We start from the raw sequence: 14,911 nt of genomic DNA on the forward strand, positions 1-14,911 counted from the left end.
CTGAGGAACAAATTTGCATGGGGCAGCGTGATGAAACGGAAGGAGCATGGATTTTGAAATCAAACTGACCTGGTTCAATTGTCAACTCTACAATTTACTGGTCATGTGACATTAAGCAAATGAATTAAAATATTTTGATTCTCCATTTCCTTATCTTGTAAACTACCTAACTCACGTGCTTTGTAGTATATGAGATTTTCTGACACATAAATAATTCTAAGAGCAACAAAGACTAATTTCACTTCCCAGTTGTGCCTTAGGCCAGTCCAGGGTAGGAGGAATGCAATGTTTTAAGCCTTGGAGCATTTCTTTAGTGAGGCTGTGAGCATGTGTACATGTGGGTGGGGTGGAGAGTGGAGATAATTTTAGATAGTAGAACTAAATGCCTTTACCAGCACCAAGCTCCGTGAGAAAGATATTCCTTACATTTGAAAGACAGTTCATGGCTTCTCCCCTTGAGAGAGAGAGATTATAATTCACAGTTTTTACAAAGAGGAAATATGAGTCAGAGACAAAGTGAACTGCTCAGAAAGACAAAATTAACTGCCACAGAGGTAGCTGGCAGTGGAATGGGACTCAGTATTCTTATTTCTTGAACTCTCCTTCCCTCTATGGTAATGTTACATCTCTTGGCGTTCTCAAGTCACCTATTTATTTTACTTTGGCACAACTTTCTCATTATTATGAAATGTGGATATAAAAGGTGAGAAAACTTAGTAAGGCTTCTTTGAACTGAGATCTGATTCTTCTCTGAACTGACACCGCTCTAAAGAACCCTTTAAGAACTGATTGGGCAGAATGGCAAAGCCAACTGAAATAAAAATAGGCTATTATTTCAATAATAACTGAACCCATATCCTCATCAAAAATTGCTTTGTTAAACAGATATAAAATGATATGATAGTAATGCAGCAATTCTGTCTTTTATACCTGTATATTTCAGAGATGCAGGGACAAAAAAATCATAAAGACATGAAACTCTTGCTTCAAATAAAGGTATTTTGTAACATTGTATTCTTTTTTAATCTATGGAGATCATAGAAAATATAAGGTATTTTCCCTCAACACATTTCTCTATGTAGTATTGCTGTGAGGATTTGAGCCAGAGAGCCTTAGATTTTATTTCTCCTCCCTTTACTTATTATAGACCCTAAGTTAAATTATTTAATCTCTGAACATTTTCATCATTTGTAAAGCTGAGATAATAACACCTCATACATACTGCTGTTATATTATTTAAAAAAAGAAAACTATACAACCTCTAACCAATCATCAAGCCAATACTACTTCCTTAATATTTCTCAAGACTGTCCATTACTCTCCCCACTGCCTTTATTTTAGTTCAGCTCACACTTGGAATATTACAAGAGTCTCCAAACAGTCCCTCAGCCTCCAGTCTAGATCCCATTCTTAGCCATTTTCTACTTTGCAACTACTAAAATATAAATTTAACAATGTTACTTTCAAAGTTAAGATCCTTTAATGGCTCGCTGCTGCCCTTAGGATAATGTCTAATACCTTGACTCAGACATCAAGGCCCTACTAGACTTGATCCACTCTTGTCCCATGACCTCTCTTTCCCAACATCTTTGCATAGCTCACCCTAGCCAAAAAGAACTGCTTGCAAGTTCCTCAAAGATTCAAACTCTTGCCTCTAGGCCTTGTACATATAGCCTGCCTGGCTGACTTCTATGCATCCTTCCGGTCTCTGCTTAGATAGCATCTTCTCCAGGAGGCTTTCTATGATAGGGTTAAACGTTCTACGTATGTTCTTCAAAACTACCTTACTGTGGTAATTGTAGCACATTTTAACTATTTACTGTCTGCCTCTACACCGTACTCTGCCAGGCCCAAAACCATGTCTTATTCGCCCCGTGTACCTAATTCCTAGACAGAATGACACATTTTTAACATTAAATTATAATATTACTTAAATTACAATAAATATCACTTTCTTTAATGCACTACTTCTTCTCTTCCCTTGATACTATTTTCACCATGTTATTCCATTTCTCCGGAACTTTCAGTGCTTCCTTATTTCCTACCTTACCAAGTTTAAATCCCTCTGCCTGGATTTTTCAGCCCTTCATGATCTGTTCCTCATACTAAGTTTCCAATCTTATTTCCAATATGCCCCAGTATGGACCTTTTTTTGTGGTCTTATGAATTTGGTATATCTGTGCCTTAGCTCATATTGTCTCCCTCTCTTGGAATAGATTCCTTTCTTTCCATTACCTCTTCAAAAAAATTCTATCCATCCTTCAAGTACCCTCTTTTTTATGAAGGCATCTTTGATTTCTTTGACTAATTTTCTTTATATGTTAGCACTCACAGATGCAGATTTTCTAATAGGATTAGACTTAAAAAATAGACTCTTCTTACTCTCTGTTTGCATATGTACGTATCACTATGGTAGCATCTAACAGTGCTGAGCTCAGAAGAGGCTCAGTAACTACTCAACTAATTTTAAAGGGCCGTGTCCCATCTAAAAAATGTATATAATCTAGGTCTATAGTTGTTTGAAATAGGTGGACGGACATTAGTTTGAGGTGACAGACTATGAAAAACATTTAGATTTCACAACATTTAGAAAATAGTTAATATATTAAGTAAATGGTATGGTAGGAGGGGGGAGTCAGGGGTTACAGTTAGCTTAAGACATTTCAGTTATTCAACCTGTACTAACCTGACCTTACCAATGAAACCTTTTAAAAATGAAGAGTTTAGGCAGAAGGCTATTCACTGCCAAATCATTTTTTATCACTGCAAAGTTCAGTTAACTGCTCCAGAGAGATTCCCTTAAATGATATTCAGAACATCATGGTAAAGAAGAGGCAATCAGTGCCCTATTATTCCTTTAAAGAACATTCTCTTTCTTTCCTTTCTACTTCTTGCACTGCCCCTTCCAATACATTTCCTTTAAAGAATTTAAATCACCTTCTAACCTCCTTAAGGTTACATGCATCCATGAGGTAAGTTATGTTACAAACCTTGCCCGAATGTACTGCTCTGATCTTTTCTGATAGATATTTTCCTTATACCTCCCCTAAACAGCTATTTAGCTAATCATAAACCAATTTTCAACAGAACTTGTTATTCAAATAAATGTGATACTTTGTGAATATAACATTCCCTGGATAGAATTTGAAAACCTCTGAAGTTTCCTTTATTTTGTTTCCTTTATTTTGTAGCAGGCCTAATCAAATTCTGACCATTGTTTAACCTGCAGCATGGGCACTAGTAGACTGATTTGGGGAGTCTCGACATCAGGAGAGTGTATTCTTGCTATTTCTGTGATCAATGACTAGAGAAGTATTATCAAAACAAGTTTTCTAATACATAAGCTTTTTGAAGGCAGGAGCCATAGTTTTATTTTTTATCGCTAGTGCATGGTATAGTGCCTCATACATAACAGGCACTCAAGAAATCCCCATGAACTGAATGAGTGGATAAATTAGTACAAAGAGTGCACCCAACAGAGGATCTGTAGTTTAAGACTGCGTTGATGTTATGGGTTGAATTGTGTCCCCTTTCCCAATATGTTGAAGTGCTAATCCCCAGGACTTCAGAATGTGACTTTACTTGGAAATAGGGTCATGGTAGATATAATTAATGTTAATGAGGTCATAACTGGAGTAAGGTTGGCTGCTAATCCAATATGACCATCACTTATAAAAAAAAAAAGGAAATTTGAACACACAAGTACACAGGGAGAACAGCCATGAGAAGAAGACTGGAGTTACGGTGTCACAGCCAAGGAACTACCAGGGGCCAGTAGAGAGGCATGGAAGGGATCCTTTCCCAGTGTCTTTAGAGGGAGCATAGCCCAGCCTACAAATTAATTTCACACTTCTGGCCTCCAGAATTGTGAGACAAAAATTTCTATCGCTCTGAGCCAGCAGCCGTAGGAAACTCATTCAGAGTGTAAGATTATTTTGAGGCAAACAGGAAAATCATCCTCATATTGGAGAAGAGGTGCCTATCTTGTGCATCAGAAAAGTCCAGTATCTTTGACTTCTGCATTTTCCTGTCTTACCAAACCCATCTTTTTAATTATTGTGTTTCACTTTTGTTTTATAAAAATATGTTTAACAAATTACAGGGCCCCTTCTGACTTGGGTGCTTGTAATATGAGCCATAGAAACAGAAACTGATCTGTGAGTGGGACACGGATTAAAAAAAAAAAAGGGAAACCTTTTCTCAACCAACATTGCATTGAAAAAGTGGAAAGGGAAAAGAAATCTCAATTTCAGCTATTCTTCCTCCCACAGGTTGCACTGCTGAGTGAGCCCCTGTCCCCTCCAGGACTTCGGTCGCTGCAGTCTCGGGAGAGCGACCAGGTTCCTCGCCCCAACCGTAGAGGGGTCAGGGCGGGACAAGGGGTTGGGGGAACTCGCAGGTTTCCTCCAGGCTCCTCCCCGGGGGCAGACGGCAGCGGGCCGGCCCCGGCCTCGCGCGCAGGCCCGGCCGGGAGGGCGCCCTCGAAGGGAGCGCCCCTGCTCCGGTTGTCCCCGCGGGGCCGCAGCCAGCTCGGTAGGGCTTTTGCTTTCAGCTCGGAGACTGTCGTGGCTTCCGCGTTCAAAGGGAGCAGGGTGGAGCCCGACGGCCCCCGTGTCAAAGGGCCCTTCTAGCGCCCTCCGGGGACCACAAGGCCGCGCTCCTGCAGGAGGGAGAACGACACACTCCCCGAGGAAACTGCGGGCGGGCACCCGAGCCGGCTGCCCGGACCTCCGTGCCCGGAGCCGGTCACAGCCGGGGCGGCCCTAACCGTCCCCGAGACGCGCCCGCTACGAGCGCCCTCCGGCAGCCACCCCGGCCCGCGCCGAGCGGCGTCCTCAGGTCGCCGGAGGCGCGGGACGAGCGGCCCTCCCGCCCCCCAGCGTCGGTTCTAGGGTCCGCTCTGCGCCCCCGCGTCTTCCCCGGCGAACCCCCGCCTGTGCGGCCGGGCGTGCTCTGACGAACGCGGGCCCGTGTTCCGGGTGCGAGTCGGCGGGGACGGGGGGTACGGCAGGCCTGGGGTCAGTCCCTCGGTCGCAGGCGGAACTCGGCATCCCCCTCCCTAACCCGCTCCGGGCCCAGCCCGCACCCCTCGGACGGCCGCCATCCAGCTCGACCGCGGCAGCTGCGGCGCGTCCGCAAACACACGCCCACCCGCACGCTGCGTTCCACACGCCGAGCACAAAGGCGCACTGAGCATGCGCGGCGCGGAGGGCGGGGCGCTCCGGGCAGCGCGGCGCGGAGGGCGGGGCCGGCGCTCACTCGGGCCGGCTCGGCGCCTCCGCCGCCCGCCCGCTCGGAGCCGCGCCCGCCGCAGGCTGCGCCCGCCCCGCCGCCCCACCCCGCCCCGCCCCGCCGCTCGTCCCCGCCGCGGCCGCGCCGCCTGCAGCAGCTCGGGCTGCTCCTCCCCGGCGGCCGCCCCCCGCGGGTCCCTCCCTGGCTGCAGGAGAGACGGAGGAGGAGGGAGGACAGAGAGCCGCGCCGCCCGCACCGGAGCCCCTCGCCTCGCCCTGCCGGCCCCGCGCCCCCGGGAGGAACATGGGTAAGTCATCCTGCCTCCCCGTCGCCGCCTGACATCTCTCTCTCCCTCGGCGCGCTGCAGGGTGGGAGGCATTTCTCGCGCAAAGTTGCCGGATGTCTCCGCTCCACGGGTGCGAGGCGGCGGCTCTCCCTCCGGGCAGCGGCGGCGCCCGCGGAACGCGCGCCCGGTGCCGGGCGGGGAGGGTCCGGCGCGGGGTGCGGCCGGGCCGCGGGGCTCCCCTCCTCCATCCTCCTCGCCGGTGCCCGCGCCGCCGAGCCGCCTGGCGGGCCCGCAGCCTCCGCTCCGGCCGCGGCGCCTCCGAGGCCGCCGCTTCCTTCCCCCCGCGTCCGCCGAGCTCGGGTCCGAGCGCGAGAGACACCGCTTGGTCCGACTTCTTCCCTGTCGGGGCGACCTTTCCCCGTCCCGGGGACGCCTCCTCCCGGGGCGGGCAAGTGCGAGCAAGTAGTTTGTGAGGGCGATTGTACAACCTGCACGGAAATCATTTTCCACGGGGCAGAGCGGGCAGCCTCCTGGGTCGGAAGGATGACTTGTCAGAGGCCACGAGGCACGCGAGGCAGGGCAGAGCTGCTGGCCGTTGGGTTAGCGTCGGGTGACAGCAGGGTGCAATGCTCCTGCACCCAACCCATCTTCCCGGTGGCTTCCTCTGTCCCCTGTAGCAGGGAACTGCGCCTTGTAGCGTGTTGGGACCGAACTTCCATGCTAGTTATTCCTTCCCAGCTTCGCCTGCCTCGGTGTGCATAATCTGATTTTAGTTCCTTTGTATTTATAGTTAATCTGAAGGGCTTGGTTTGGATAAGAGATTTAAAAGCAAATAGGTTTTATAAAACTATATATGATTTAAGCTAAATTTTTTTCTATCCTCTATTGCTCAACTGTTAACATTTGGTGATCACAAAAACGTCAGATGAATGCTGTTAGTGTAATTAAAACCCGAAAGTTTCTTTTAATAGTACCAACTTGGAATACAGTGCTTCTGCGTGCTCCCCAGTTTGCTTCCACTCCTGTCTATCATAATTTCCGCTTTTTTTAAATTTGCTCCATTGGCATCTGTCAACTTGGACTTTTCCCACCCCTTCTGTGCAAGTTAGTATTTTAAGCTTGAGATGAGTGTGGTCCTTTCATCTGTCAGTACAGCGCTCAACACGGCTAGACTTAGGGCATGGCAACTCAGGGTCTCCAAGGAAGTATCTAAATCTAGAAATGGTGTTGATGGAGCTTCCTGGAAAAGCAAATGATTTTTTTCATTGTCTCCAAGCTCTGATTCAGACCTTTGGCCATATATTGTGAAGAGGCCAGTGCTGGAGGAGGAGGAGGTGGTATGCATGAAAAATGATCTAGGGTCCTGAATTTTATTTTCAATTTTTCAGTTGTTTCAGCCTTTTAATGTGAATACTATTGATATGCTGGACAAATTTCTGTAAAAATAGGGTGGCCCATTTATGTGTGCCTACTCTTTCTCTAGCAGTAGAATTTTAAATAAATATTAGATTGTTAGATATACTGTGTCTTTCCTTTGAACATACACACATTTTCTTAATTATAGGCTACAAGTGTGGCCTGTAAAATACATTTCCCCACATTTCAGGTGCACTTAATCTATTTAACTAAAATTTTAGCTTACGTGTTGAATCAGTACTTTTTCAGGGGAAGAAATCCAATTCTGTTACAGTACTAGTGAATAAAAATACATAAAATAAATGCAATTATCTACTTAAAATAATAAATCCTTCTTGCTATCGCTTGATTAAAAAAGGGGGGGTCTACACTGGGAAGAATGTAAGAAAAACAATAAAAAAATAAAAAATGGGAGCAGCAGAAACTCATCTCTCATTTTGAAACCTTTTCCGATACTCTTTGGTTAGATTATTCTCTCCTCATAGCACTGTTTGTACCTTGACAGAAGCTTTGTAGCAGTTATATAATCTACCTTGTAATGGAGTTGTTTGTGTATTGTACATTTCATCATGAGTTCTAGAGGATTAAAATTCTGTTTTATTAATTTTTATGTCTCTTCACATAGTAGGCATTCATTAAATTTTTAGTGAATTAATTGAACTTAAAACCACTTATTTATTATTTGCAACTTGAGCCTGAAAACATGGGCTCTGAACAAACCTTCGGGTTGGTAGATATTATGGAGGTGTGGCATATGCAAGAACAAATAAGTATAATTGTACGATGCCATAGTAACTATGGTCTCTCTTCTCTGAAAAGAAAAGTTGGGTTGTCTCAGAAGTATGGGTTTTCAGTCAACCTGAAGCAAACCATTTCCTTCCAAACTGCTCTTTTCAATAGTAAGGTGGTTTCATGTATGATCAGCAGGTACATATAATAATGTAAAATTGAAACCTTGGAAAGCAGTTTTATATCTGAACCAAGGAAGTTATTGTAATAATTGAAACACACATAGGAAGGTAGATGGTATACTGGTTAATTGTAGGGGAAAGAAAGCACTTTTTAATCTGTCTTCTCAAGAAATAAGGTGATTTTTTAAAAAACACTCTCATGGCAGTGATTTTCTTCAAAGAAAGTAAAATTTCTGTATAACCTTTGGACCATAGCTATTATTTTATGTGTATATTTTATTGTAAATTTAACATATTTAATATTTATCGAATGTCAACAATGTCAATGTACTGTGGGAGGACAAAGATGAATAAGACATTCATGTTTCAGTTGCTTATAATCTTAATAGGAATAGCAAAACACATTCACAAGTAACTATAATAGAAATAAATGTGTAAGTGATGTAAAAGACTTCTACATGTGTTACGGATTCAAGGTATGAAGAGATGGTTTTAGAGAAATGGTATTATTTGAACCAAAGGTTGGTTAAACTAAAAGGTAGAAATGAGGCTGTTAATCAGAATTGGGTTGGGGGGGAGGGGAGAAATGACATAAATGAAGATAGATAGGGAACATTTGAGGAGTATCCAGAATATGATTAAATGCTACGTTTGGCTAGAGCAAAAGGTAAGGAAATAGTTGGTGACAGACATGAAAAAGTAATACAATGGTAATGGTTAATGACCAGATAATGGAGGACCTTAAATGCCAAGCTGAAGAAGAGTTTGGACTTGATTTACTTATTGAGGGACCACTAAACATTTTTATGCATTTAAGCTATGGATCACATCTATAGGAAAATTAATCTGTCATTTGAGTGCAGGATGGATTAGATGAGAAACTGGAGAACGCCTAAGGTGGTGGTTTCAGTTTGGGTGAAAATATTTAATGGCCTGAACTAGATTGTGGCAGTGGGAATAGAATATTGCAAATAGAGAACAGGTTTTACTTGGCAACTGATTGAATGTGGAACTGAAAAAGGAGTCACAGGTTTTAGCCTGGGTGATAATGAGAATGTGGAGATCTGTTACTATATATTCAATCCATTGGAAGAGGAAACAAAACTGAATTTTTGGACCAGTTGAGTTGGACTTTTTGGTCTGGCATTTAGCGTCTGCTCCTTGTTGACAGGGGCTTTGTCATATTAAGATTTGAGTACATATCTAACACTAGTGTCTGGCACATAGCAGCTGTACAATAAAAATTTGTTGACTGAAACTGGGTAAAAAATAGTTAAACAGTTATTTTAACTCTCAGGAGAGTTAGGATTTGAACTAACTGGAAGTTATCCACAAATATCTTGAGATGATATTTGAAGTTAGATCAGAGGAGGAGAGTCAACAAAGAAAAAGAAAATTTGTCCAAGGTAAGAATCGTGAGGAATGCTCCCATAGTTAGGGAAAAGAAGTGGCGTGGTTTGATGCTGAAAAAGACAGAAATAGGTAGGAACAAAAGACTAGAAAGGATACATGGTTGGTTTCAGTAATGAGTGAATGGTTAATGATGTCTGTTGCTTCAGAACAGTCAGCGTGATTAGCACTGAGAAAAGGCTCTGAGTTCATGTGGTTTGGTCAGGATATTGCCCAGTATATTTTCCAAAAATGCAACTTTGAAAGGTATAGGAGATATAGAGGTCGGCTGTAAAAGCTAAGTGACTAATGAGTAAGTGGAACGGTTCACGAGGTATGCTCATGCTGTGTTTCTTGCCCTGTTTAAAGATCTGTAAGAAAGCATAGATTTTTAAAAATAGTTTTTAAATGTTGCCTTTTACATGGAATGACACATGTTGTTTTCTTGCCTGAGAATAATGTGTAATGTCACCATAGTGTCTTACATTCCTTTTACATTACTTTTTTTTGTCTTTGTGACTTAGTACAGTAAAATTTTTATTTTTGTAATATCTGTCATGCAGAGTGAGTTTAGAATGATTTTATAATTTTGCACAGCATTCTGCTGGTTTTATCATTTAAAATTTACTGTTAGACTTTGTGAATTTGGAACTTCTCTAGTTTATATGTATGCTTCTAATTATATTCTTAATTCCTGGAGTTGTATTTTTCTCTGTAGATACGCATCAGATTTATAGATAGTCTTTCCTTTTGTTGTATCTCTAAGTAGACTTAGAGAATGTTTTTCATGGATAAATAAAAAACACTACCTTTACTTGCTCTTTGCAAGTCAAGGTAGGGTGGGTGGTAAAAATGTTTTTGATAGCTGGTAATTACTAAATTTATAATTTTAAAAGCACATAGGTGATAGATTAACAAGTTCAGTAATTTTTCTTATGTTGGCATTGTACCTGGTTTTGTTTATGCCTATTTTTTTTATATGGGAAAACGGCTAAATTTACCTTGTTAGAGTCATATTCTGAAGTCTCAAGTACTAACTGCATTTGGAAAGCCATAGATAACAGCCTTAATTCATTTTGAGAACCAAAGAGTTTTTGCTTTCATGGTGGAATCTTGGAGTTTTTAGGGAACTTTGAGGAAAGGTATGGTTGCTTTCTCCAGAGATTCCTGATCATTTGAGTTTGAACTTGGGTAATTCTGGAATTATTGGTTACACCAGTAACAGCCATCAGAATTACCTAAATTTATAATACCCAGTCATGAAGATTGGGAGGAATGGAGGAGAAAGATCCATTCCTCTGGGAACCCCATGTAATTTTAAGTAGCCAAATGCTAGGATAAGTGATAAGAAAAAAAATTTAATTTAAAATACAGGTTGGGCGTTTCTAATCCCAAGTCTGAAATGCTCCAAAATCTGAAACTTTGAGCTCAGACATGATGCTCAAAGGAAATGCTGATTGCAGCATTTTAGATTTTGGGTTTTCAGATTAGGGATACTGAACCAGTAAGTATAAGGCATATATTACAAAATCTGAAAATATCCAAAATCTGAGACACTTCTAGTTCCAAGCATTTCAGATAAGCGATACTCAACCTGTACTTTCCTAGGTGTTTAACTTGGCAAATAGCTCTTTCTTATAGGGAGAAGAGCAATAATAAATGAAGATATCAGATTAGGTTATTGTCTTAGTCCATTTTGTACTGCTATAAGAGAATACCTGAGACTGGATAATTTACAAAGAGCAGAAATTTATTCTCTTGCAGTGTGGAGTCAGTGAACTCCAAGATCAAACCTTTGGTCTCTAGTTCCAAGATGGTACCTAGTTTCTGCGTCCTCCAAAGAGAAGAAACGTTGTGTGCTCACATAGCAAAAGGGGGAGAGAGAGAACCCATTACCTGAAGCCCTTTCAGTAGCATCATTAATCCATTCATTAGGACAGAGCCCTGGTGATCCACACACCTCCCATTAGGCCCCACTTCCAGCACTGTTGCATTGGGTATTAAGTTTCAACATGTGTTTTGGGGTGGGCCAAAAGCATTCAAGCCATGGCAGTTATAAAGTGTTTTTTGGTTCTAAGATTTTATGATTCTTTGAAGGTAAAGTTTGAAAATATACTCAGTATGGTTGACATCTTATATTCATCTCTTTATAACTTAGCTTTTCTTTAGTGTTCAAATAGTAATATCTACTTGAGGTAGCAACTTCAAGATTTGAACCAATTTGTTAGCTTTGTCTAAATAAATGGTCTAAAAAGCCATTTCCCATGCTGGCTAAGATATGGGTGCTGGATTCAAATTGCAGAGTAATATAATTCTCTCCATGTTTCTATTTACTCAACTTTTGTTACTAGAAGCATTTCAGGAGTTAAAACCAAGGACTAGAATAGTGATAAATGGAAGTGTAAATCGATTTGCTGGCCATGATTGGCTGTACCGTCAACCCTTGAACAACACGGGTTTGAACTGTGTAGGTCCACTTATGTGTGGATTTCTTTTCAGTAAAGTTACACTGAGTGTGCCTACCTCTCCTGCCTCCCCTTCTACCACCTCTGCTACCCCAGACGTCAAGACCAACCCCTCTTCTTCCTCTTCCTCATCCTATCCAATGTGAAGACTACAAAGACGAAGACCTTTATGATGATCCATTTCCACTTAATGAATAGTAAATACATTTTCTCTTCCTTATGATTTTCTTAATGACATTTTCTTTTCTCTAGCTTTATTGTAAGAATACAGTAAATAATACATATTAATATATAAGATATATTAGTAAGACTTCTGGTCAACAGTAGGCTATTAGTTAAGTTTTGGGAAGTCCCAGTTATACGTGGATTCCAACTGTGCAAGGGGTCAGTGTCCCTAACCCCTGCATTGTTCAAGGATCAACTGTACTTGTAAATTCCAAAGTCCTTCTGACTCTTTGTTTATAAAATGATTTTTTTCACAAAATGATTTTTAGATAGCCGTTGGTACCTAAATGTATATATCTGGATTATGTCTTTATATTTAGCAAGTTATTAGACATCTCTACATGGATAGTTAATTCAAACTGATTGATTTCAAAACTGAACTCATTTTATAATTTTTAATAATCATAACCAGAAGGGCGCTGGTAAATGTTTAACCAAAAGTCCTTCTCCAAAATAGCCCTGATTTGTGGTGATTGTAAGGAGTATTTCCTGTGGTGTAAATACTCCCACCATGGCCAGTTTCGTGCTACTAAAATGGTGTCACCAAATGCAGAGTTGGGAAGAGACAATATGGAGCACATCATTATATAGTATATCACACATAACCTCATGAGCACAGAAAATAGTAAAATGTAGTAATTAAGTAGTGATGGCTTTGAGTATTAATACCTCTGTTTTAATATGACTCATTTAATTTTAAATTTATGTAATTTAATTTCAGTAACAGCTGTTTTAATAACTCCCTCATGAAATTCCTGAAAATTTAGTCATCATATCTCATGGGCCAGGATAGGGGTCTCCAGTACAACAATGAGTTAATAATTATCATTTATTATGAATTATTGATGTCAGTTATTATGCTACACTTTACATAGTTTTTAAAATTTAATTTTAATCTTTCCAGCAATTCTATGAGGTTAGTGACACTATACCCGTTTTACTAATTCAAAAAATTTGTCCAAAGGGACAACTAATACTCTAAAATCCTGATTTAGAGTAGTGGTTCTCAAACTCCAGCTTGCATAAGAATCACCTGGAGAGCTTGTTTGAAAAAAATTACTGGGCCCGCCTTCAGAAATTCTGATTCAATAGGTGTGGGGTAGGCTGAGGATTTGCGTTGTCAAGATATTCCCAGATGATGCTGCACTTCGAAGACCACCATCACCAAGCAGAGATTGACAGGCTTTTTCCGTGACGGGCCAGATGTAAGTATTTTAGGCTCTGGAGGCCAAAAGGCAAAATGAAGCATATTACATAAAAAAGAGAATACATAAGATGAGAGAAAACAAATATCCACAAATTTTTTTTACCGAATTCAAAATATGATAGCATTAACTGAACACAAATTGTTGTAGTACAAAATGAAAAGATTGAAGTTCTTTTTGGGAGATAAAATTTCACTCAATCGGGATTCAAAGTTATCCTATCAGAATTGATTGCCGATGTTCATTTGTTAGTGCAGATCTGTAATGCCGTTTTGTGAATTTCATCTTTGAAGCATTTTTTTTACTCAGATAGGTATTTCTGATTGCATGTGATCTTAATGAGTATATTCATTGCACAAAAGGCATTTATAGAATTCTTTTAGATTCTTGGCCAGGCACCATGGCTCATGCCTATAATCCCAACACTTTAGGAGACCGAGGCAGAAGAATCGCTTGAGCCAGGAGTTCAAGACCACCCCGGGCAACATAGCAAGAACCCCGTCTCTGGCACTAGACTATGGCAAACTAGATTGTGTGCTCAGCTTCAAAGAGGGATTCCCTGCTCAAGTCCAGCCAGTTTTGCCATATAGTAATGTGAGCCCAAGGAAGCCAGATTTTTAGATTTTTCAAAAGAAGTCAAAAATCATATTGTAATCTAAATCTTAAGATTGCTGGTTTTTGGACTTGGATGATATTATGAGATCCAGGGCCTCAAATAATGACATCTTGGCTCTTACAATGGTAGGTCTACTTTTAGTTCTTTGAGTAATCTCCATAGAGGTTGCATTAATTTGCAGTCCCACAGTGTATAAGCATTCCTTTCCCTCTGCATTCACACCAGCGTCTGTTGGTTTTTGACTTTTTAGTAATAGCCATTCTGACAGGGGTAAGGTAATATCTCATTGTGGTTTTAATTTGCATTTCCCTGTTGATTAGTGATGTTGAGCATTCATATGTTGGCCATTTTTCTGTCTTTGAAAAACTTATGTTCATGTCTTTTTTATGGGGTTGTTTGGGTTTTTTGTTTGTTTGTTTTTGCTGATTTGTTTGAGTTTGTTATAGATTCTGGATATAGCCCTTTATTGGTTGTGTAGAATGTGAATATTTTCTCACATTCTATAGGTTGTCTGTTTGCTCTGTGGATTATTTCCTTAGCTATGCAGAAGCCTTTTAATTTAATCAAGTCCCATATATTTATTTTTGTTGTTGCTGTAATTGCCTTTGGGGTCTTAGTCATAAATTCTTTGTCTAGGCCAATGTCTAAAAGAGTTTTTCCTACATTTTCTTCTGGAGTTCTTATGGTTTCTCCATATAGAATTAATTTTTGTAAGTGGTGAGAGATAGGGGTCCAGTTTCTTTCTTCTGCACGTGCCTATTCAGTTTTCCCAGCACCATTTATCAAATAAGGCTTCTTTCCGCCAGTGTATGCTGTTGTCTGCTATGTCAAAGATCAGTTGGTTGTAGGTAGATGGTTTTATATCTCAGTTCTCTGTTCTGTTCCATTGGTCTATGTGTCTATTTTTGTACCAGTAACATGCTGTTTTGGTTACTATAGCCTTGTAATACAGTTTGAAGTCTTGGTAATGTGATACCTCCAGATTTGTTCTTGTTGCTTAAGATTGCTTTGGCTATTTGGACTCTTTTTTGGTCCCAAATGAAGCATATAATTATTTTTTCTAGATCTGTGAAATATGAAGTTGGTATTTTGATGGGGATTGCATTGAATCTGTAAATCACTTTGGGCAGTATGGACATTTTAACAATGTTGATTCTACTGATCCA

The 14,911-nt window shown here is 41.0% G+C and overlaps 1 protein-coding gene across 8 annotated transcripts in view; it reads left to right on the forward strand.

The window, feature by feature from the left end:
- The first annotated feature begins 5,353 nt into the window (after positions 1 to 5,353).
- Positions 5,354 to 14,911, forward strand: part of RAP1GDS1 (Rap1 GTPase-GDP dissociation stimulator 1) — a 137,065-nt gene continuing 127,507 nt past the window's right edge. For 3 of the 8 annotated variants that reach the window (XM_045536845.1, XM_045536847.1, XM_045536850.1), the window contains exon 1: positions 5,355 to 5,539. In XM_045536845.1, the coding sequence (XP_045392801.1) occupies positions 5,536 to 5,539 (4 nt within the window). In that variant the 5' untranslated portion in view covers positions 5,355 to 5,535. Of the gene's footprint in view, positions 5,540 to 14,911 lie in introns of all 8 variants that reach the window. The other 5 variants (XM_045536849.1, XM_045536848.1, XM_045536854.1 and 2 more) reach the window with 2 other exon arrangements.

Source organism: Lemur catta, chromosome 24 (genome assembly GCF_020740605.2).
Source record: "Lemur catta isolate mLemCat1 chromosome 24, mLemCat1.pri, whole genome shotgun sequence".
In the NCBI taxonomy this organism is placed as follows: Eukaryota; Metazoa; Chordata; class Mammalia; order Primates; family Lemuridae; genus Lemur; species Lemur catta.